At 35.3% G+C, this 24,628-nt stretch overlaps 1 protein-coding gene across 1 annotated transcript in view; it reads right to left on the bottom strand.

The window, feature by feature from the left end:
- Nucleotides 1-13,523: 13,523 nt before the first annotated feature.
- Nucleotides 13,524-24,628, bottom strand: part of LOC150093836 (uncharacterized) — a 56,207-nt gene continuing 45,102 nt past the window's right edge. Inside the window, exon 2 of the mRNA XM_090413054.1 lies at nucleotides 13,524-15,046. Within this exon, the coding sequence (XP_090269180.1) occupies nucleotides 14,235-14,984 (750 nt within the window). The 5' untranslated portion in view covers nucleotides 14,985-15,046 and the 3' untranslated portion in view covers nucleotides 13,524-14,234. The remainder of the gene's footprint in view (nucleotides 15,047-24,628) is intronic.

Below are 24,628 nucleotides of genomic sequence, written 5' to 3'. Positions count from 1 at the left end.
TAAGGACAAGCTTCCACATCTTAATCATCCAGGTGTCTACCAGATTCCGTGTTCTTGTGGATTATCTTATTTCGAACAAACGGGAAATCTGCCTCTATTCGGCTAGAAGAACACCAATCTTATATTGAATACTTTAAACCTGAAAAGTCTGGACTTGCGGAACATGCCATCTTCACTAGACATCGAGTTCATTGGAGAAAGACAAGAGTTCTTCACAAAAGTCGGTTCCTCATGGAACGCCTTTATAAAGAAACATGTGAAACTCTGCTTCATTCTCCTAACTTAAACAGATCCGACGGCTTACGTCTATCCCCTTTATGGGAGATAGTACTTTACAAATCAGCTAATCTTTGCTAACTTTTTATTGTATTGATTTTTTTTATATACATATTATTTTTAGGAAATTTATTGACTTTTCTAGTTATCTTACACCAGCTACTTAGGTGGCGCTTTTTGGAATTGTCAGGTACTGTTTAATTCGAACTTAATATGTACTGAAGATGCCTGTGACACACAGGCGAAAATTATACTATTAAATAATCTTTGTACGTGAGTTTTTTCCGTTATTAATTTCTAAGATTTAGCTCATAAGTTTAGGTATTTTCTTTTGTAACATCAACTCTGAAATTTTTCTTTCAAATCTGTAACCAAGATTTGGATTCGGATCCAAATAGTCATCAATCTCTGACTCTAGAGAGTCGACTGTGGATGATGGTAGCACTAACATATTAGCAACAGAGTGACTCAAACGAGAATGGCCTTCAAATAATCTCATCTTATCCGCACTGTTAGATTCGAAAATTTTGTTAAACAGTATTTTTTTAATATATGGACTAACACTGCTTCATTTTACGCCCTTAACCTTTGAATTTTCAATTACAATTTCTTTTTAGTACTTTTAATCAAACTTGGCTTAACATTATAAAATTCATTTCATTATAAAACTTCTTTATTTCGATTTAAGTTTAAAATTATTCCTTCCATATATTTTTCGTTCATCTATGTCTCTATTTATTCGTATGGAGTTTCCTTCCTTTTTCTCCTCCGTCCCTATTGGGGCGAGTTGAGCCCCCTCATGGGTGGATTAAGTCTTTATGGCTGTATATCAGTGTCTGTTCACGGGGCCGGTTTGCCTGCTTGCGGGATGAAAAACCACAGATAAACTGGGGGAAAAAACCCTGCTAACTTGGCTATGGCTGAGGAAAATCCTTAAGCTCCTCACGTCGGCGACGGGAATCGAACCTAGGACACTCCTTCCCCAGGCGTATGGTTGCGAAGCGCATAGCCACTAGGCTAACCGCGCGGACCTTAATTAAGTGATTTCATTGAAAAAGAAAATAAAGCTGCATTTCAAAAAATAGCTAAAAGTCTAATAATTGGTAATCGAAACAAATTTATAAGGATGTTTTTAATGCTGATACTAGTAATATCAAAACGTGTTATTCCTTCATAACTGCTAAATACAACGTTCTGTAACGACTTACAGTCGCGTCACCTATCGACGAGATAAATAGAAATAGAATTCTTGGAGATCGCCATGGAAACCGATATGCTAACTTTGAAAGTATAATTATTACAAAGTATAACAATTATAAAATTTCTAATAAATATAACTACTTTTCGTAAATATGTTATATTGTCAAGATCATTACGTGAATGAATATTAAATATATAATATAATATAATATAATATAATATAATATAATATAATATAATATAATATAATATAATATAATATAATATAATATAATATAATATATTCAACTAGATATTCTGTCATTCAATCAAAATCGCTAAATGGCTGATTGCTGTTTTCTCTTCAGGTTATTCACGAAAACGTCTTACGACTTTTTTTTTCATTCACTCTTTACTATACTCTTTAACATAATCATCCCAATGGGCGCTGTGCTCGCCGATATATTCTTTCTAATCGACTATGTTAAGTGGTTTTAAACGCCATTGCAGAATTAATTGATTATTGCCCGGTATGTCCACAGAGTACTTCAAATAAGTTTGTTATCATTAACAGAGACAATCACTGAAATATCAATACTGCCTTAAATAAATTGAATATAAAAAGCCAATGACATTATATAAGGGGTACTCCTTAAGAAAATTAGACAAAGTAGTCATAAAAATTAATACTAATTTAGAGGAGTGGCATGAAATATTTTCCAGAAATTATATTTATATTAAGTCTAGTCGATTTTGTATCTACTAGTTCATCTTCTTACATTTGGATTTCAACTTTTTATTTATTTTTTCTATGTTATTGAATTTAAACAACGCGATACGCTTTACTTTTTAGAGAATGTTCTTTTAATTCCATGTTTATATTTCACTATTACTTGTTATTCCCAGGCATTTAAATTCCATTATCTGTTCGAATATTCACCGCATATTTCAAATTCACATTTTATGGTTTCTTTATGCATCCAGCATCGTATTTGTTTCAGCTATTGTCATCATTCATCTATCCATCGAATTCTAGTCCGTTCAAGATGGGGTGAATCCCTTAATTATCGTTTTCAAAATATTCTGTTGATTTTTCTATTATTTGTTTTATAACAGATACAGTTCATGATATTGTCGTACTGAATCCCGATTGCAATCAATATAATTTAGGATTTCAATTTTTCTTCTTCGTTATGGAAAAATGTTATGCACATTTTGAGATGTGCATAACATTTCACACATCATTCTCCAGACTTATTTCTTCGCTCCATAAAAGTCACATTTCAATGGAATTCAACAAAATAAACATCTTAATATATTGACTTTATAAGTTTTATTTTATGGTTCATTTTATTTCTATTATTTTATATTTTTCTTATTTTGCTCTATCAGTCATCATGGAAATGTTTATTTAATTTTTATTTCTATATTCCATCCATGCTGTCCATTTTATTTTACAATTTATGGCTTGTTTTTGTTCTAATTTTCTATAAACTACTTAATCTTCGTTTTAAATTTTTCCTATTAAGAATGTACATCTTTTTTCGTTGTTGATATTATTATTATTATTTTAAAAAAATGTTCTTTTGGGCTATTTTGATATTGCATTCTTATACTTCCTTCCTGTAATGATTTCACTTTATTTTCATTACCCGGATGATTTAAATACGTTTGAATTTTCGCTTTATATGTATTTTGTTGAAATCGAACTGCGGATCAATAGTCAAAGATCACTTCCTTTAAATTCAGATGTTAGAACTATAACATGTTTATTTTATTGTCTGTTATTTTCCACTGTTGAATTCTAGTTACTTCTTGTCATTAAAAACGTTTTTATCTAAACCTATTATCTAATGCAAAATTCAAATAAGTTTATGGTATTTCGATTGCGCGTGTTTTTATTGAACATGACCAAAAAAGCAAAAAAGAGCATTCAACAAACAACATTGAGTTCCATTTAACGTATAACGCTACTGTCAAGATGGGTGAAGCAAAAATGCTTTTCATATTCCCCTTTGTCTGTAAAGGTAGTTATTTGGGAAAGGGAGTTTCGTGAGCTTTAAGTCCGCCCTCTGGGGGAAGTTGTATTAGTTATGATCAGCTGGGATTAGAATAGCCATCGTTCTTTTGTATTTGTAGTACTCTGTTTTGTTGTAATTATTGACAGCTTGTACGATCAGCGCGCTTGAATGTGAACTTGACTTGAAGAATAATTTTTATGCGAGATCACGAAGAAGGGAGGAGATGTATGGAAGGCCGGTTTCTCGACGAATCTGTGAATTTCTGATAAACCACGGGGCATCCAGAATCATCCTCAGGTATTTATTTTGGATTCTTTGTAATTTAAGATGCTTGATCGTGACGTGTGACTCCATGCTGGTGAGGCGTAAGTAATAACTGGTTGTATAACCATCCGGTAAAGTAGTAATTTATTTTGTAAGTTCAGTTTGCTCTTGGGGTTGATCAGTGGGTAGAGCTGAGCTATTACTTTGGAAGTCTTGAAGCCAATGAGACTGATGTGCTTGTTAAAAAGGAGTTTCTTATCCAGTAGTACCCCAAGATATTTGGTCTCTGATTGCCATGGGATCTTTTGACCAGAGAGAAAGATGTCTTCTTTAATGTAGACTTTTTTTCTAGAGAATAACATAGCTTGAGCGTTTGAGAGGATTTACTTGAATCCTCCAGTTGGTGAATCATTTTTCCAGCGCGCTGATACTTCCTTGGAATCTACCAATTGCCAGGCGAGAGCTGAGAGACCTTGCTAGAATAGCGATGTCGTCGGCATAAAGGGCCGTAATAGTTGTTCGTGAATTTAGAGGGATGTCTGATATTGAGAACAGTAGTGGAGCCAGAAGAGAGCCTAGAGGTACATCAACTAGAATGTTGCGCCTTGATGAAACCATTCCGTTAAGCTTTACTTGCATGTATCTTTCGCTAAGGTATGAGCTAATAAGTTTTACTGGCTTAATTGAGATGTTGTTTTCTATAAGTTTGAAGATAAAGCCTTGATTCCAGACCTTATCAAAGGCCTTGGCAACGTCCAAGAACACAGCAGCAGTGTGGAGGTGCCAGTTGAAACCATGGGTGATGTGTTCTGTTAATCGGTGAATTTGTTGAGCTGTGCTGTGAGGTTTGCGAAAACCAAAATCCTCATTTGGGATTATTTTATGTTTGTCCACTGATAGTTGTAGTCTTGTTAGGATGACTTTTTCTGTTACTTTACCGAGGCTAGAAAGAAGATCGATTAGCCTGTAGCTTTCGGGGAGTTGTGGGTTATTACCAGACTTTTTCAGAGGGATGATGTCAGCAATTTTCCAAGCTGAGGGAAAGTAGTACTGGAGTCTTAATATGGACTTTGTTATATTAATAACCAATTAATAATTGATATAGTTATATCAATTATTAACTGGTTATATTAATAAAAGATGACCCATGGCCTTCTTTGGGAGTAATTTTATTATTCTATTGTTGATGCTGTAGTGACCAGTAGCCGTTTTATTCTTCAATTGGGATATAATGTTGATTATTTCTATTGGATTAGTGGGGGTGATGAGATCTGAATTATCATTAGGCTGTTTTAAGGCTTTTCTGACCTGACAATGATCTTTATAAATGATATCAATATTTAAGTTTTCGTAAGATGGGCTGCATTGATTTTCCAGATTATCAATTAGGGCTTCTACTTTTTCTTCATCTGAGTGTGAAATTCCATGTTTAGTCTTCATAGAGGGAAGGGGTTGTCTTTTTGTTCGAAGGTTTTTAGATATCTGTAAGTTTAGATTCCCATTCGGAATTCCTGTGTTTCTGGAGAGTTTCTCGAACCTGTCTGTTCAAGTTGATTAAGGTTGTTTTGTCCTGCGGGGCTCTCGTGCTGTGGTATCTCTTTCCGGCTTTGTTTTTAGCATTGAGCAGGTCCATAATCTCTTCCGGAATCCGACTGGACGAGAGAAGACAGTGGCTCGCGTGAATGATGCTATTGCTGTATTAATCTGTCTTGTTAGGTTGCTTACAGCTAAGTCTATGTTTTCTTTTTCGCGAATGATAGGAGGTAGGCCGAAGTGCTCTTGGAGAACCTTAGAGAGCTTATCCCATGCTATAAAAGAGTGTTGAGGAGAGAGTTGATCCTGGGTACTCACCCTGACCTGGATGGGATTATGATCTGAAGTAAGCTCTTCTATTGTCTCCAGCTGATATTGGTATCTGATGTTTTGAGGATCACTAGGTCTAGTACATCAGAACTTCCTGATGAGCTGACGTGGGTGGGCTCGGTAGGTTCAGCTACTATTGATGAGTTGAGTGACGTGTAGTTAAATAAAGTACGGCCTTTTGGAGTTGATTGACGAACTGGACCCAGCTGTATCTTTTGAGTTGAAATCTCATGCTACAATTATGGAATCCGTGGAGCCAAGGATATAGTCTAAATCCGGTGTCAATTGTTCGAAGAGTTTTTATAAATTTCAATACCGAGTTATCTTCTGGATTGATTTCTATAAGTTTAGATTCCTATTCGGAATTCCTGTGTTTCTGGAGAGTTGGAGGATTGAACATGGCCTAGATTTTAAGTATACCTGCTTTGTTGGTGTGCACCTCCACACCTGTCACTTCAAGGTTTAAAGTTTGAGGGTTGGTTAAAATATTGTGGCTTAAATAATTTTTAGTAACAATCGCTGTGTCACCACCACTAGATTTAAGTCTGTCTATCCTATATAGTATATATCTTCTTAATCTTGCGTTGTTAGATGGTCTGAAGTGTGATTCGCTGATCACGATTATTTCCGGATTGCATCTGTTTGCGAATTCTTGTAGTTCCAGAATTTTATTTCTCAGGCTGTTAGTATTCCATGATATAATCATGCGGGAATTTGGTTTGATTTTCTTATACATTGCAGAGAGCTGTCAATATGGATTGGATTTCTAGATAAAATCTCTTTCTGGAAGATGGTAAGGTGCTTGCTTTGCTGAATTCATGCAGCAAGGTGGCAAGTGAAGCGGTTAGAACTGATGTTAGTTTGGAGCTTGTTTTGTCTTGAGATGAAGGAATCTCAGTTCGTGCCGCCTCTGCGTATGTTTTGGTCATGAATGAAGGTCGCTTGCCTTCCTGTACTGCTGAATGTGAGGTATTTCGAACAGGAGGGCGACCTCCTTGGTTGCTTATGGTGTCATTGCATTGGGGGAGGCAGGGTTCACTCTTGCTGACCCACAATTTTTTGGGTGGAAAAGGTACCCCTTGTAATTAGCGGGATGCGGTTCTCTACAGTTAGCACAGCAGGCAGGTGTGGTCCGGTGTCCCTGTCCACATTTCAGACATCTGTAGGCAGCTGTGCACAAAATTTGGGCGTGTCCTAATTTTTGACATCTATGGCATTGCCCTGCCGATGCCTTCTTCCTTAGAGGCTCGGTTGTACTTTTGAGCCTGCAAATATCTGTTACTTCATATATACTTTTCTGTGTGTTGCTGATTTCGGAATTGGCCTTTTGTCAGATCTCAGAATTCTGCTGACTTTGATTGGGGTCAGTGATGTCCTCTAAGCACCACTTTAAGATTTTTCTCCCTTGCTAGTGCAAAGATATGGAAGGGCAATTTGGAGTTGTTCAGCATTTTCGTCATCTTACGATAATCTGAAACAGTAGCAGGATAAATCTTTACACTCTCATCAGTATTTATTGCCCTGCAGACGTTGATGTTTTGTTCTGGACTTTGAGACTGATCTTTGTCTCGGAGAATAACTGGAGGGACTTTTTGTTTTCTGTCTTTGGTATCATGTGTTGCTACATCCTCTTCCATATTATCTTCAGATGTTCTTCGCCTTTTGTTTGATTGTTCCTCCTGAGAACAATCATATTGTCGGGGAGTCTTTGGTAGTGGAACAGGTGTGAAGTCCTCTTCAGTGTCCACATCACCTTATTCCGTGTCGTTAAGGTGAATGTAGATTTTCAGGAAGCCGGGATATTCTGCCTCAAATTTCTTTAAGGTAAATTTAAGAAAGTCAAGTGTCAGATCTTTGTTTAGATTTTGAATGGCGTCCTTGATGTGTTTTATGTTTTCCATTTTTGTTCACCGTATATTGTTGGAGAATATTCCGGTGTTTATAGATAATCCTGTAGAGTTTAGAGGGTCTGCTGACAAAAATCCCGAAGATCTTAGGAGCCTCCAAACAAAGTCCCGTAGACACACAAAATTCTGTACCAGCATATCAATTCTTAACTATAAGATACCTTAATTAATGGGGAAGGAGTGTCGAGAATTCACTTGGCCACAGGATGAAAACCTACTTCCCTAAAAAACCATAAATCCACCACTGGTCCTCACCGCGGGTGGGGCCTACAAGGCCATCAGACCTCGTGCATTTTTCATTCAGAGGGGGGGGGGGAGGAGTCAGTAGGAATCAAACTGTGTCAGCGCCAGTGCAATGTGAGATTCCCGAAAAACCTTGTATGAAATCTAATCAGGCTCAATCTAAAATAACACATCTGATCTCGTCAAAAGTGCAAACGAAACTCCGAGTCCCATTTTATCAGGTTTCTCCATTATTATGTCAAATGATGATTTATTTTTAACGATGTTTTAAAAGATTTTCAAAAAACGTTTCTTTATAAATTAGTTTGTGTAATATGTTTAAAATACATTTTGCATTTTTAATTTGATTCTTAGTACTCTTTACAATAATACATTTATATCAGTTTACAAGCCCTAACATATTAAAATTAATACACGTACTTAGCTCTGTTGTTTCTCTTCCCACTAAACTAAAGCTACGTTACTTATTTCATTCCCATTAGTAACACCCGTTTTATCAGATATACATGCAGTGCATGCAACTAAACATAGAAGTATTCTGGAATAAAATACTATAAATATGGAATAAAATGTTCTAATATCATAAAATAATATATTAGGGAATAAAATACTATATACAAAGTATACAAAATAATATAATAAAATAAAATAATTATACCTAAAAGAATTAGTAACTCCATGTTTCATTATAAAGTTTTATTCCTTTATATATGAAGAAATATCGAACAAATAAAGAGGATAAATCGGAAACATTACGGTTTGGAATTTCTGATCAGTGTTTGTAATCCTTCATCCACACACGCGGATTCATCTGTTCGTGAATTTCTGCAAAATTCCAGAAATTCTGTTTTAGCAGGAGATTAGCCGTTCTTGCCTGAAGAGAAAATTCCTCACTGTGTGTGTGTGTGTGTGTGTGTGTGTGTGTGTGTGTGTGTGTGTGTGTGTGTGTGTGTGTGTGTGTGTGTGTGTGTGTGTGTGTGTGTGTGTGTGTGTGTGTGTGTGTGTGTGTGTGTGTGTGTGTGTGTGTGTGTGTGTGTGTGTGTGTGTGTGTGTGTGTGTGTGTGTGTGTGTGTGTGTCGAACGAAAGCGTCTATCAATCAATTGTCCAATCGATCAAGTACAGCAGGAGACATTCCATCCAGCTAAACAGAATGCTGCCAACATTATTGCATATTTTGAGGTTCTGAGAAAATTTCTGAAGAATGAAGATCAGCACTTCATTTCTCTTTCTCTTTTCGTTTCTTCATGAGTTCCAGGCACCTAAATGCAGTCTACCATCTGCGTGTGACTGTGCTATTAACCAGTGGCTGTAACTATCGATGCTATGTCATTTTTATCTGACAACCACAGGACCATCATACCCAGATGAATGCTAACAACTCTGTAACTCGGAAATTCTTTTATTAAATATAATGGGTTGTCTTTTAAACTTGCCCTATCTTTCTTAAGTCTCCTTTTAGTTTTTTAATCTTAGCTTATAATAAGTATTAGAAATAGTGATGAATATTTACAAATACGCTCTGTTAATAACGACTTAAAAAAAGCTGAAAGCGTAGTTTCAGTATAACCATCTCAAATTGTTTTAACACATTGGAGCCATTGCTATTTACTGAAAGGAAATGGGATAACTTCTGATATTTTTTTCTTTCTAGTAACAGTAATGATTGTTATGTTATGGATTTGCTGATAATCTTTCACTTTTTTGAAGTGTGAGATGGAGCGAGATCCCGTTGGCAGATGTTGCATAGCCTTCGTCGACAGTTGTTTTTTTTTTGGCCTGTGAGCAGTCCTCGCTGCCTCTAACAATCATCGACGGACTGTCATGTCAGAAACATTAATCCCACTAGCTTCCAAGTCTCTATTTAAGTCTACAGCAGACAATCGTAGAATTCAGTTTGCTTTTCCTAACTAGTAAACGATCTTGAGTAAGTGTAGTATTCCTTTTTCGCCCACAGTTTCCTTTAGCACTTGTCTCCCTAAACTTCTTTAAAATCGCATTAACAGAACCCAAACCAACACCACACTAATTGGCAATTTGTATTTGAGTCATGGATGTGTGCTGAACATTTCCTTGGAGATGTATCCATTTTATAGTTACACAAAATGAACAAAACACTTCGAATGTCAACTTGTATACAATATTAAAAACGCACAGCACTATTAATAAATATCGCAGAGACCGGTAAAACAGCACGCAACCAACAGTATCGTAAATTGAAAGAAAATCCAAATCAAAAACTCTTGACGACAATTCGCTTGTTCCAATTAATTTGTTCACTAATATACGTTGTTTTCATTGGATAACACATTTTGTTAATTACGTTGGGAATATAAGAGATATCTAATAACTTCGATTTAATTTCTCTGATGTGATACCATCACCGTCTTGTTTATTATATGCCTCGTGTACTATAAAATTTTGAAGTTGGTGTTCAGAGCAGGATTCTCTGAAGATTAGATTCCAACTCTTTCATATAACCTAAAAACAGTTGTTGTTAAATATTTATGAAATAATAAAACAATATAGTGAAGGTGCTTTAGCAGATAACACCAAGGCTTTATCACCCTCGGCAGGCTATTTCCCCTTTCGGTATTGCAATTCGAAACCATGAAAGAGCGTTGTTTAAAGTGAGGTCATAAAATGAAAATTGCAATGTTCATTCTTCTTTATATAGAAAATAATAGACAATTCTTCTTTTTTTTTTTTTTGGCGGCGGAAGGCTAAAGTAGATAATAACTCCCTTCGATAACCTGATGGACGTCTAGATATCATTTTCCAACCTCCCAGGGGATCTGGAACCAATAGGTGACAAAAGTTGAATGCCCATTTCCCGAACATGGAAGTGGGCCTTCTAAAGTTATTTCACTACAAGATTCAATATTTGTCACTGCTATATCTTAATTACTTTTTCCCAAAAAACTATTTGCATGTGAAATATTGGCTCTGTTTTGTCGAAACCTTCTATAAAGATTTATTTAGTTTAAAAATCGATAAAATCTCATCACACTCTAAATCAGTGTGGGGCGCGTAACTCAAGCAATAAGCGTATAAGAATGGCCTTTAGGCGGTACGAGGTACCCGTGACAAGAAAAATACTTGGTACCTCAATTCGAGCAAATAACGAGTGGATAACCACAGAAAGTTTGGAAACCCTAGAAACAAAAAACAGCTGAAAAAATACTTTAAACAAAGAAAATACAGAGGAAAATAAGCAACATTATAAAATACTAAAAACCAAAAGAGATAAAATGTGAAGATCTGATAAAACACTTGTTTAAAGGAAAAAGCAAAGATGCGTGAATAAGCCAATAGAAATAATGATGGCAAAACCGTATATAGAATTATAAAATAATTAACATAAACACCCCGAAACAGATCGCTAAAATGAAATATAAAAACAGTATTGAAACTGGAACAATTCAACAATTCAGTTCAATTGGAACAATCCAATTTTAAAAAAATTTGGAAAGAATATTACCAGATAACATCTATAATACCATAAGAGAAAAGCGCCATAAGCCGGCCTGGTTGGCCGAGTAGTTGAAATGTTGGTGATTGTCTGTGAAAATACTAGTGGTGGTAGTTGGCGGTAGATGGCGTTGGTATAGTTGGGGTTGTGGTAGACTTAGAAATACAACGCCTGGTGTGAGACCACTGCCCAGCTTATTGAAGGTCTGAGTCACTTGAAAAAATTCTTTTGTTTGCTCTCAAATTGCAAAAAAATCCTTATCTTAGCACACCCACGGTACAAAATGTACTATAGGTTTATAATAGACAATTGTGTGAGTAAATAATCTTTTGTGTGAGTCATACATAAAAGATAAATTCAAAGTAGAAAAAGAAATCATGTCGAGTAACCCGCTCTCACCAAATTTATTTATCTATCGAAATTTATCTATCTCGAAGAAATATGCAAAACCATATTCAAAGTACCAAGTGTACAAATAAATGGCACGAGTATGAACAACATTAATATGCGGACGATATTATTATTCTTGAAGAATCTAGAACACAACTGGAAATGATAACAAAAGTTTTAAATAAAGAGTGTAAAACCTTTGAAATGAAAACAATTTACATATCTTGGTAGTCTCATTATTTGCAACCTTGACAGCACAAAAACAGTAAAATACAAACTTAACGAAGAATGGGCTACTATGAATAAATTAAACAAATTTATTATATTGAATATAATATAATATAATTCAAAAATATGGAAAACAAATAACAGCATTTCAAAAAAGCCTCAAACTAAAACTCTATAAAACCATTATTATACCTACTGCAACATTTATAGCTGAGAAGTAGAAACAATCAGAAAGATATACAGAAAATCAGAGCATTTGAAATGCTTAAGAAAAATAAATAAGATTCATTGGTCAGAACACAAAACAAATGAGCAAATTACATCCGAATTAAAGATATCATCGGTATAATTCTTAAACAGATGGTTTGGACACCTGCAAAATGCCCTGTCAGAGATTACCAAATATAGCCTTGAATGGAATCATAGGAGGAAAACGATCAAGAGGCAGACCAAAAAGAACTTGGCTACGGTCTTTGAAGGAAAGGTCACAGTTATCGGGCTTCAGAGAGATGACAGAAATGACCTGAGATAGAGCCAGATGGCAAAAATATTTCTTATTCTTAGGGACTCAACCCATTATATGACAGATAAGAAAAAAGAAGTGGAAATTCCTGATTTAATATTAGAAAGAAAGAAATTTTTGTTTTGAAAGCAACCCGTAAGGTGAACCTTTCTAAAGCTAAGGTTTTTAAGAACAATACCAAGTTCAGTTGTGACTTTTAAAACGTCACATTCAAATTTTTATGATATACAGTACTTCATAGTCGTCTGCTTATCTGAGCTCATGAGTCGAGCTAGTGAAGTATTCAGTAAACTGTATTTTTTTATTCTCCTAATTCACAACTGCTAGGCTCGCATCGTATAAAGACAGTCGGCAATAAGATGTCACTGCCTAATCTGTGTTGAGGTTTTGGTCAATGTCAACCTGTTATCAGTGCCTTTCATTTTTCATTAATAGATAATTAATACCTATAATGCGTATATTAAGTTGTAAAGTATGTGTAGTCAATTTTAATGAGAAGTGCAAAATTCTGTCTTTTATATGTATATATATGCATATGCATAAGCATAAATAAAAATGAAATGAAACGCATGTAAAGGATACTGCATAATGACATTATCATTATCAAAGCGTGATGATATGGTGAAAATTCGAAACATATCGAATAAACCAGTTAATGTTATTTAAATACATTTTAGATGATAATTATTAAGAGTTGTATTAAATATAAATGAAATTAATGAAAAGTATTTTAAAATAACTAGTAGATTTAAAACAAATTCAATGATAATTATACTTTACAAATGTTTTTAAGTAAATTTAGCATTTTAAAATGTTATTATTAGCAAAACGATTATGAGAACACAATCGCCCCATATTCTAATGGTGACCATTAGAACCTGGGAATATTAGAATATTCTCACCATTAGAACATGGGGAGAATATGAGGAACATGACAAGATATATGGAGCATAGTTGAACGAGTTTATTTCTAATTGTTGGAAAATAAATATGCACAGCACAAAACATGAATGATATTTGGACGGATCGGTTGTGAATCCGTCTTCCTATGGCTACTAATTATGAATAGTTACAACAAATAAAAAAATATACAAGGTTATTATTGAGAAAGGGAATGCACTCCTTTTTAATCATCAAAGAGAAATAAAGTCCACACACGCACACACAATGGATTTATTTTACACGGAACATATACAGCTTTGCATTTTCAACAGGTTCACATTTCATCAAATCAAAAGGTTTTTTTCCATTGATGTTTGTAAGTATCTCTTTTTTTCTATTTGTATTATCACATTCCTTAGATTTATCACATAGAAATGTTTTTCATGATTTTCCGTACTGTAACACAGTCGTTTTGTCGGAAGGAGATAAAAGGAAAAAAAACTGTTAACAGCGTAATGGTCTAAATATAGTAAGAGTTGAAAGAAAAAACATCACACGATATTAAAGAACTTGCAACGTAAAAAAGAAAAAGTGAAATAATCGAAAAACTCCTAAAAACTGAAGTCAGATGTAAAAATTCAAAAATGTATTTATTTCAGAATATATTCACTAATATTTATCTAATAATGTTAAATCTTTAGATGAAAACAGGAGATATAGAAAAATGTAGTTTTTTGTTTTTTCATTTCTAATGAATGTAAGCTCTTATATTGTGACCATTACTCTGTTATCACCATCTCCGAACAATAACCTAAGTGCATACTCACAGTAGGTCATCGGATAAGAATTGTACCTCTCTTGAGGGGCGAAGTTCAACTGTCCAGAAATTCCATACTTGGCTTTAACTGAAAGAACTCTTCCAGCTGGGGTTCTTCCATGAGAATCTCAACCTATTTCTTCTTAGTGTTTTTTTTCTCAGTTTACAGGATCATGTGAGCTGTGGCTTGCTGACCCAACGCCAGCGATAAGACCAGACGACAGCTTCGGTTGCCAGGACGATAAGTGTGGTGGCAGTTTGCAAGAACCCCAATACTTGCTTGTTACTTTCATTACTTGCGGCAGCCATGCAAGATAGAGACATGAGCAGCAAACAAGCCAGGACGCAGGCTAGAGTCGGAAGGAGAGGTCGAAGGGCATCCACCGGTCGAGGCGGCAGCCTGGTGCTCCAGACGACAGCAGGGGCAGGGATAGTCATGCCAGGAGTGGGTAGAAGACCTGCTGTGTACTCCCTACGTATAGCTTGGATGTGAGCGACGGCAGATAGCACGGTGAGGACGCCAGCGGGGATTCCAAGTCCGAGGGTAGCTCTGGTGGCCGTCTCGAGACAGGCGACAGCGCCCAGGAGAACAGTGACGATTCCAGACACGATCTGGGTCACCCTCAGACGAAGAAGAACGGCGAAAGGTCGACTTGCTGGCAAGGGAAGCACCCCGTCGTCCCCGGAAGACACTGTGGTGCTGACCATGGACTCCGGAACTGCCTGCAGCTGGACTCTGGCTTGGCGTTTGTCCGTGCCGTTTTCGTCGTCCGACGGGTCGACCATCCTGACGGATGCCTTCCTCGCTGAAGGGGCATGGGACGTCGGAGTGACCGCCAGTGTTGCAATGTTGTTCACCCCACTATAAGGGGTTCTCGCTGGAAAATAGAAATGGTAGACATGATGCCCAGTGACGAACATAAACGGCCCACAGATGTTCAAGTGTCTCAGTATGTTGGATTACCAGCAGCAAACAGGAAAACCTGCAGAAATACAACACATCAGCATCAATCTCAAGCCTGCAATATTCGGATCATATTGATAATACATCCGGAACAGAACCCTTTCCACGTGTTTCTGTAACAATATGGAAATTTATTGATATTGTTTTTTTGCTAATAAACGGATACCTTAAAAGAGAAATGCGATAGAAGAAAATGTGGAAGAGGATGCGTGTAAATCGAAGAAGCATTGTAGAATGCTTCTTCGATTTACAGCTAAACGATGGCTTGTCGTAGTCTCTTCCGAAATGGCAAATAAATTTTCTTACTTAACAAAAGTCACGTGGATCACACACCCAGAACAATATTGATGTTCTACAGCTTCGGACTCTGTAAATGTTAGTGACCTATCCACTTGTAAAAAGATCCGGCAGTAGCGAATGCGGGGTCCCATTTAAAATGGAAGACAATTGGTCATCAGAAATCAACAAAATCATCCAAAATTAACCAAATCAAATTTTAAACTTCGTATTTCGTGACCCAATTGAGTCCAATAGGCTTAAGGTCGGCCCTGGTCGTATAAAAAGTTCCCAATTCATTATAGCGACGTTGCCTTGCGAACAATTGTCGTACCTTAACTAAAAACTTAGACTTCGTCCAAGGTCTGATCCCACGGAATGATGATTCCGTCAATTATTTTCCCAGGGCCTCATTCTTCGTCACATTTCTAACAGGCAATCTATTGTGTGTGTTCTAAGAACAAATGATTGTTCTTAAAAGAACTTTACAACAGACAATGATAGATTTTTTTTTTTTGATTTTCTCATTCCTACTGAGAAAGATTAGAAAGTAAATGACATTGAATTTCCTATCTCTTTCTCTCTCTCTCTCTTCGTTTAATCTCTAATTCTCTCGATTTCTTCTTTGTGTTCTTCCAATTTCTTTTGCCTTCGCATTAAACTTTTCTAACTTAGCTCTCCACTTATCTTCTCTCCATAGTTAACTATATTTTCTTTTTTTCTTTTTTTCTTTTAAGCTAATTTTTCTATGCGAATTTCATAATTTTACAAGAGATGAAGTCTTCTTTGGTTTCTGTTGTAAATAGCTACTGACTCCTAACAGAACTCGTGTGGAAAGTAATAGAAAAATAAACAAGTAAAATCAAAGAGTGCTCTTGAATTAATAAATCTAATGGTAATGCAAATGAAGTGACAGCTAAGCATATTAAATACAACTATTTTGAAGAATGACATTTCAGTTTTTGAGATAAGTACTGCAAATAAATCAAAATCACAAACTTTATATTTAGTTGCAGCCTATATATGCGTGCATATATGCAGACTATGCAAGTAATTTCAATTATTAATAGATTAACTAAAAGACAACAAAAAATATTCAAATTAAAATGTAATTTAAAACAAAAAATATTCAAAGTAAAAGAGATCTTAAAGAAATATTTTATTATTATTAAATTATTTTAAGGGAAAAATGAAAATATAGTTTTCATTTCATTAGACACCATAATTTTAAAAATATATTACACAAACAATTATTACCTACCTGTAGATTTTTTTTTTTTGTAAGATGGATGGATGAAACCATGGGAGGGTAATGGAGAGCAATGATGTAGCCAATGAAGTTCTAACTGAGGCTCGGCTATTGCTGTTACCCTCCTGCCATGATCAGAGCTTTAATAGCTCATTAACACCTTATCCCTACACTGTCCTCTACAGATAACGGGGAAGATGAAAAGCGTTTTTGCTTCGCCCCTTTAAGCCAGTCCTTATAAGGACTAAGGATTTTTTTTGTAAATGTAAATAAAGTACCCCAAGCCTCAACTCGAAATAAAGAGAATGCGGAATTTTGAAAATGCGAAAAAAATATCCATCTAAAAGAAGGCTGTGTGTGTGTGAGAGAGAGTTATAGGGGAGAGTGAGAAAAAAATAGTAATTATAATTATTAAGATGAGAAAAAAGAAATCAAGGCAAAAATTTGCATTCCAAAAAATAAAATAAGGCAGAAAGATTAAGAAAGTCTGTACAGATAATGCATCTTCAAAATATTCTTTAGTTGAGAAATACAGGATGGTGAAAAACGTTTTGAAGCTTTATAATAATTAATATCAAAAAGGACTGTAAAAGGGAAAAAAAATAGGCATTCGACTGTATTAAAAGATTATGAGAACAAAAGAAAGAACAGCAACACAAGAATGATGTGTAAAAGTTAATTTGTTTTAAAAAAAAATCAATAATACGCGAAGCAAACTTTAAATAACGTGAAAAGTTGGTAAAATGTTTAGTAATTACAAAACGTTATTATATACACATTCAACTTCATCAGTATGAAATCGTATTTTTGTTTCGTAAATTTCTGTCATATACTCAGCGTAAAAGCATTAATAAATATATAAATAACCTTTAACGCCTTTATCAACCTCAAAGGTGAATAAATGGCACATTTTCAGCCAAGTGTTTGAAAATCAGGCAGCTGGAAGCTTTTTTTATCTCGCAAGGGAAATGGTAATCCATAATCATAAGGATTTTTCGACCTCAACATTTATATCCAGTACTGAAATATACACTCATGAATTAAAATATTATGACCACCTTCTGTCTGGCTTCGGACCAGGCACTATCCTACACGGTGACAATGTGGCTTGATGGATCTGGACCGTTTCAGCAAGACAATATCTCACAAAATTGTCCATACGTGGTTCGAAGACCATACCCAAGCAATTCGTGTGCTCCTTTTGCCAGCCTAATTCTCCTGATTTGAATTCCATGGAACAATTGTGATATCCTGTGGCACGAAGCATCCAATACCAGAGCCTCACTCGGTTTCTGAAGAGATGGCATAAGAAGAATTAAAACAATTTCCAAATTAGGAAAGTGGTAGTGGATAACCAAGGTAGATTTATATGGAAAACTTGCACATAAAGCCACGGAGTGTACCAATTTTCACAGCTACAGTTTTGCCATCGCTGTTGACTTCTGCTACCCGTGAAATACAGAATGCAATGGAATACAAACAAAATATTTCAAATCTATTGATGAAATATTTGTCTACGTGATTGTTTCTAGATTATACATCGTCTGGGAAATTAGTGTCCAATGTTATAAACCAATCTGAGAGTAAGTAAAAGTTGAACACTTATTAATTCGATTGTTATACAATTTATTTTCTATTAAAGTTAAATAAAATGATGAATGATAAAGGAAATTTAAAAATTTTATTTAGAAAAATGAAAAATTTTCATAATATAAACTCATTATTAATTCATACCAAAATAAAAAAAAAACATTCAATTCTTTTAAATAAAATAAAAACCACCGAAGCACGAAATATTTGGTAATTATTTGCTGAATGTTAATATTGTAACAGGGGGGGGGGGAATCCGGTTGTGTCTGCACCTATAACACCTTCAAGCTGTAGGTGTTGACGCTATCTCGATCTTCCTTCCTGATCAGCGTTTAACCCACAGGTATGTCTAGTCCTTTCGCAGTTGAAAGTTCTGTCCCCAGGTTGGAGTTGACCTGAACAAACCCGGACTGCGAAGGCCAACATCGAGGTGGTCCCAAGCCCTTTTCAAGGCGGGGTCTTCCGGGCCAGGTCATCTCCCTTCTTTTCCTGGTTATACTGTTCTGGGTTTGCTCGGCAAACTCATTCCTCTATAGAATTGTCTTCCACATAGTCTTTAGATTTATTTACACTTGTTAAATTTGCATAGTCTCTCTTTTTTTTTTTTCAGGATTTTTCCTTTTCAAAAGTGAAAAATCAACGACCGTTTTAGAAGCACCCCTGGGGGGTCAACAGCTAAAACAGGTCAGCTGAGGCCTCATTCATCTACTCTACTACTATGCACTCTATCTTATTTTCCTCTCCTACTATCTGCTGAATCTCAGCCTATCTTACTCTACAGGCCAATGATGAGATACGTTGAACTCACAATTTTTTTTATTTTTTTATTTTTAAATGCGCAGTTTTTAAATAAATTTCATTTATTTTGATATTTTACCGAGAAATTTGGACTGCACTTATGCACAAAATAGAACTTACTAAATGACGCAACACATCCAAAGTCTGGCACTTTGCCAAAAGTGAAATCTGAAAACAAGATTTTCATAAATAAAAAGGCTTTTATGTTCATTCTGAATGTGAAGCCATTCTTTGAAGACACCTCTTCTGAATCGCTACAAATTAATAAAAAAACGCGAATTTTTTCCGCCTTAATGAACTAATGTTAGACCAAAGCCATCCCGTAACTATAGCAACGGAGCACAATGCTTGGAATTAGCTCTAATGTTTATGTCGACAGCTGTACTTTATGGTAGCGATTACACTTTGACCGGATAGTCCCGATAATGGATTACCCTATTTATCAAATATTACACAAATGGATTTAAAAAAAAAACTATATTTTCATTGAATTTCAGCAACTGAACAGTTCCTTTATTGAACTCAGCATGGCAATGCATTACTGCAGTTAAATCTATCGTTAACTGTCCTTGCTCTGATAAATGGTACCATAATGAGAATTAAAGATGTGAAGAAGGGAATTATTTGCAACATTTAACACGCATTTCAGCGAAATTGGTTTTCTGTCTCCATATTTCAAAATCAAGTATACTGTTCTCCTGTTGACCAATGAGATGTATGCAAGTCGCCGAAAAAATATCACTATAGCAGTCTTCGAACAGTGTAATTTCATTATTCCAGCAAAGCAGAACAACTTAATAAATAACTAGATTATAGTGCACGAGCCCTATGTTTCTTTTCAAAGATTAACTGATTGAAAAATATAAGCCACATTTAATATGAAAATTGATAAAAATCTATATTTGTAAACGAAGTTTGGGGTATCAAGAAGTTTGCAGTGTAAACAACAATGCTTATATATATTGACCCCTATTATATATATATATATATATATATATATATATATATATATATATATATATATATATATATATATATATATATATATATATATATATATATATAATAGGGGTCGTACCGGAATCCGAGCATGAATCAGGTTCCAGAAATTTAGTAAAAACAGTTTTTCGGTATTCACGACTATCCATACATTACACGACGCTCAACACAACAATACAGTACTCAACGCTCCCAACTATGGATGACGGAAATGTGACCTCTTATGTCAACATTCACTTCCGGAACACGCAACAAACCTAACGGGAAGAAAATGTACGAAGTCAGTCACAAATCCTTCTGGCGTTATTCCTACCAGCCAACACTATAAATAGACGGATATCACATGACTTTTCGTAAACGCGGTACATTATTAATCGCTCATCATGCAACTTTCTATGTTCTCCTGTAATCTATTTTTCCAATACATGATTGTCTAAAGCTCGGATGACAAGTCATTCCAGATAGCCTGATAATCACTCCCATCAGTGGTATCATATATACCTCCATAAGCTGGCTGGTATCCTTCAAAAAATTTAATACAAACCAATAAACAGTTCTTACTGTTAATAGAGTTCTGGCTGTTGCCAGTGAGCTTGTATCACCTATCAAGTGACACCTTCCAAATTCGCAGCGGAATTTTTTCAATATGGAGAGAAAAATCTTCACCTTGACAAATAAATTTATTGAAAACAAATCATAAATAATCATCACTGATTTATATCAAGCAGAAAAAAGTTATGTGACTTTTATACTTTTCAAATTGCTCGATACTTGAGGTAAATATAGAAATAACTTCGATGTGATTTGTCCTGGTAAGAGAACTTTGCCAAACTCATGTGGATTTCCATAATCTCCCAGTCGCTTCGAAGACATTTTATTTTATCTTAGTGTAAATAATTATGGACATTTATTACTCCTTACTAAAGCAAGTTGATACAGTATTTACCTTTATTTAGGGGTTCAACAACAACAAAATATCTATGTGCACAAATAACCTCGAAGGACTTAAAGCTTCATGGCCTGTGAAGGCAAGGAGTGGTTGTGGTTAAATTTTAAAAAAAAATCTAAATAATAATTCCTTTTATGACTACTTCTCTACTTAAGATTAATTATTATTATTATTATTTCAACCTGCAACAATCATATATTAATCCATTTAATGTACCTATAATAGATACTACGCTAATAAATAAATTTCAAAATTGTTTAAAAAAGTTTTTGACAGGAAAACCAAAGGGATCAGAGAAAAACAAACTCCTAAATCAAATTCTTAAGAAAAAATTAACTCAGTTATGAAGATGAGTAAAAAAAATCTTCGTATTCAGCATGAGGGGCATGTGTTGAATGCCCCCACTATGAAACTTACTTCCGTAACATGAGTATTCCTCACAGAGGCAACCAAAGGCATATTTTCTATGTTTGTTTTAAAAATTTTCTTTTAAGTTATTACCACAGTTGTTATTTTTATTAATTTTTATTATTATAATTACCAGTTCTTTACCCTAAATGTAATACAAACACCTGTTTACTTTGATATACGGAAATTTAATAGAAAATGCTTCATATTTTATTAATAATGGGAAATATATTTTTATTAAAATAGTAACTAAACTTCTATTTATTTTCTTATTTCAATATTTTCTTTATACAATCCGCCCATCACCACGCACAACCTCTCAATGACGTAATACTGTACATTTTGTAGTTTATTTCCATTCGATGAGAAATACCGCATAATAACCCTTTCCCTGATCTTCTCAGGGATCTCTTCCCCTGAGAAATAATGCCGTAACACCAAGCTGGTCTATAACTAGAAGAATGTTCAAGCTTTTTTTCGTGTAATGGTAAATTATCCACTTTTATACGTGACATTCGTTTTGTTCTCGCAACACTTTACCTCCAGAAAAACCAGAGAAATCAGCTTGAGATTTGCACATGATAGTGTGCGTCACACAAACAATACCACTATCCATGCTCTTGACCATCTTGACAATAGTTCTGAAACAGCCCAACTCATCTTTACCTTCTGTTTGTTTTTTTTTAAACGCTTTTATCCTTTTTCTTTTAATACAAAGTAAATACAAGAATTTCCCATTTTGTTTCTGGGCGTCAGTTAAAAAAGAAGCTTACTGAGACTTAAAAGAAATACTGCAAAGTACTTCCTAAGTACACCCTCATAGTAAAATGGAGTTAGAGAAGGGGAAAAATAATAGCTGTAGTTCTTTATTCCGTAAGTATCTTCCAGCCTTCTACTTTTCTTGAGGTTATATTCTGCTTGATCTAATTTGATGCATCGTTGGTCAGGGTGATTGCCTAATATCTCAGCAGCCTCGCTCTTTGATGCGCTGTGAATAAAGTAGAGAGACAGAACGAAAGATCTAGAAAATGCGGAGTGCATCGAACCTTATTATCACGTACGATGTACGGTTACTCTGCCATCCCGCTTCTTCTTAGACTCACTCTTAGCGAACGAGAAAAACTTTAGCATCTTCTAAGAAGGCCGTATAACCTCCAATAACTTTCTTCGATGTCTGCCGCATTGTGTTTGCTTCGATACACTCAGCATTTAGCCCCCGGCATTCGTTCTTGACTCCAACTACATCTTAATTCTCCCAGAAATATGTCCCTCCTCTTCACTCAGTGCGTTTCTTTTGATCACTTTTTTTTTCTTTGTTTCGGGTGGCTGAGATTACTCGTGTTTCTTTGCTAAACAAACTTTTCATCTTTATGTGGAAGTCGTGCAGCAAGAAATGAAAAAAATCAGGAATTATATCCTAATTTAAAAACCTGTTAGCTTGTTTAAATTGTTATAGAAATGATGACAGTATTTGATTTAAATTTTATGATTCATGGAAATCATTTCTACAAGATTTTGTTAATATTAATTTTGATGAATGCAATAATCGCGATAGCAAGTTGTTGAATCGATGTCCTAGATTCAACATCTTTCTATCCTACACGTTGGCATCAGCTTCACCAGCAATAATCATGTCTGCATCACGTATGCTTTATTCGTTTAACGATAATCGCTTAGACGCTATCAATGACTTAATAAAGAAGATGCTGCACTGACATAATTTCTGGCCGACGGTTGATTCGTGATAAAAAAAAAAGGTCTCAAAACCAAACGTTACATCCCAAGCTTTAGCGGAGAAAACAACGACAATTTCGTTTTCGTGTTGAAAGACAGGGAGATAATTATTATTATGGTAGGTTGCACAGCTCTATATGGTTGTCTGTTGCATTTTTGTCATTAGTCTTGGATATCACTTATGTTTTGGTATAATGATTGCATCAGTATCCAGAAATATATCTGTTAGACTACTCATTATTACTGCAGAACAATACCGAAAAGACTGTTAAAAGGCAGATAAAAATAACAATAAATAAATAATTGTGCACAGGAAATTGTTGAAAGAAAACTTGAAACGACAAAACAAATTTCTGCCGTTATTTGAGAAACTTTCATTGAGTTCTAACAAAAAGCAATTATTTCTGTTACTTGTATTTCAAATATGTGTACATCCCCTGTTCAAAACGAAACCGAACTTTTCGAAAACAGAAGAAACTAGTGGCGCCACCTGTTGCGTCTTTTTGTTGTTGAAAGCGGCAGCCTTCATTAGTGTTGTGTCAACTGTTTATGACATTTGTTTCATTAGAAGCAGAGTTATAGTGACAGTGTGTTTTGACGAGCGGTCGGTCGTCACGATATTCATGCCGTACGCGACAAATTCTCGCTATCAATCGCTTCAAAATTTCGAGATAAAACTCACCATTGACCGTTTGGCCAGGCGGAACAAATTCTTTGTTGATAATGCCCTTGGAATCATAGAAACAAATATCAGCATTGTCTTTACTTTTGACTTCTCTAAGCGAATTTTTTTTTTTATGCCCTGTTCTGGTGGTCTCCACTCAGCATTCTGGCGCTTTGTTTCGGGCTCATACTCGAAACAACACGTTACGTCACCAGTAACGATCGTTTCAAGGACGTTTGAGTCCTTACGAGAGATTTTAATGAAGTCCTTATAGTGTTCAATTCGATACATTTTTTGGTCGTCGGTCAACTTGTGCGGAACAAATCGGGAATTCAATTTACGAAGGCCCAAACTCTCGGTCAAAATGTTGTGCACAGTTGATTTTGGAATCCCCAATTCTTCTTCAATCAATCTGACGGACGAGTTCGGGTTTTCTTTGATGAAAACAGTTTTTGGATGTTAACTTCGTTTAGTCCAGTTTTTGGACGGCCCGGCTTTTCGTCATCCTCAAGCGTCTCACGATCACTTTGAAGTCGCTTAAACCACTCGTAAACTTAAGTACGGGATAATCATTCACCGTATGCTTTTTGAAGGATTTAATGCGTTTCGGTAAAACTTTTACCAAGTTTAACACAAAAGTCAATCGCAGCTCTCTGTTTGAAACTCATTTTCCGACCGTTCGTCAAAACACACTATCACTCTTGGCACTATAACTCGGCTTCTAATGAAAACAAATGTCATAAACAGTTGACACAACACTAATGAAGGTTGCCGCTTTCGACAACAAAAATATACAACAGGTGGTGTCACTAGTTTCTTCTATTTTCGAAAAGCTCGGTTTCTTTGTGGACAGATGGTGTATTCCTGTAAGCTCTCTGTTCAACTTTTTTTTAATGAAACTTTCGTAGTTTCTAGATTCGGCTTTGAAATAGTG

Source organism: Typopeltis vanoorti, chromosome 23 (genome assembly GCF_054136105.1).
Source record: "Typopeltis vanoorti isolate ZY-2024b chromosome 23, IOZ_Tvanoo_1.0, whole genome shotgun sequence".
Classification (NCBI taxonomy): Eukaryota; Metazoa; Arthropoda; class Arachnida; order Uropygi; family Thelyphonidae; genus Typopeltis; species Typopeltis vanoorti.
The sequence above is the reverse complement of the archived record's forward strand: the minus strand, read 5'-3'. Positions and strand labels throughout refer to the sequence as shown.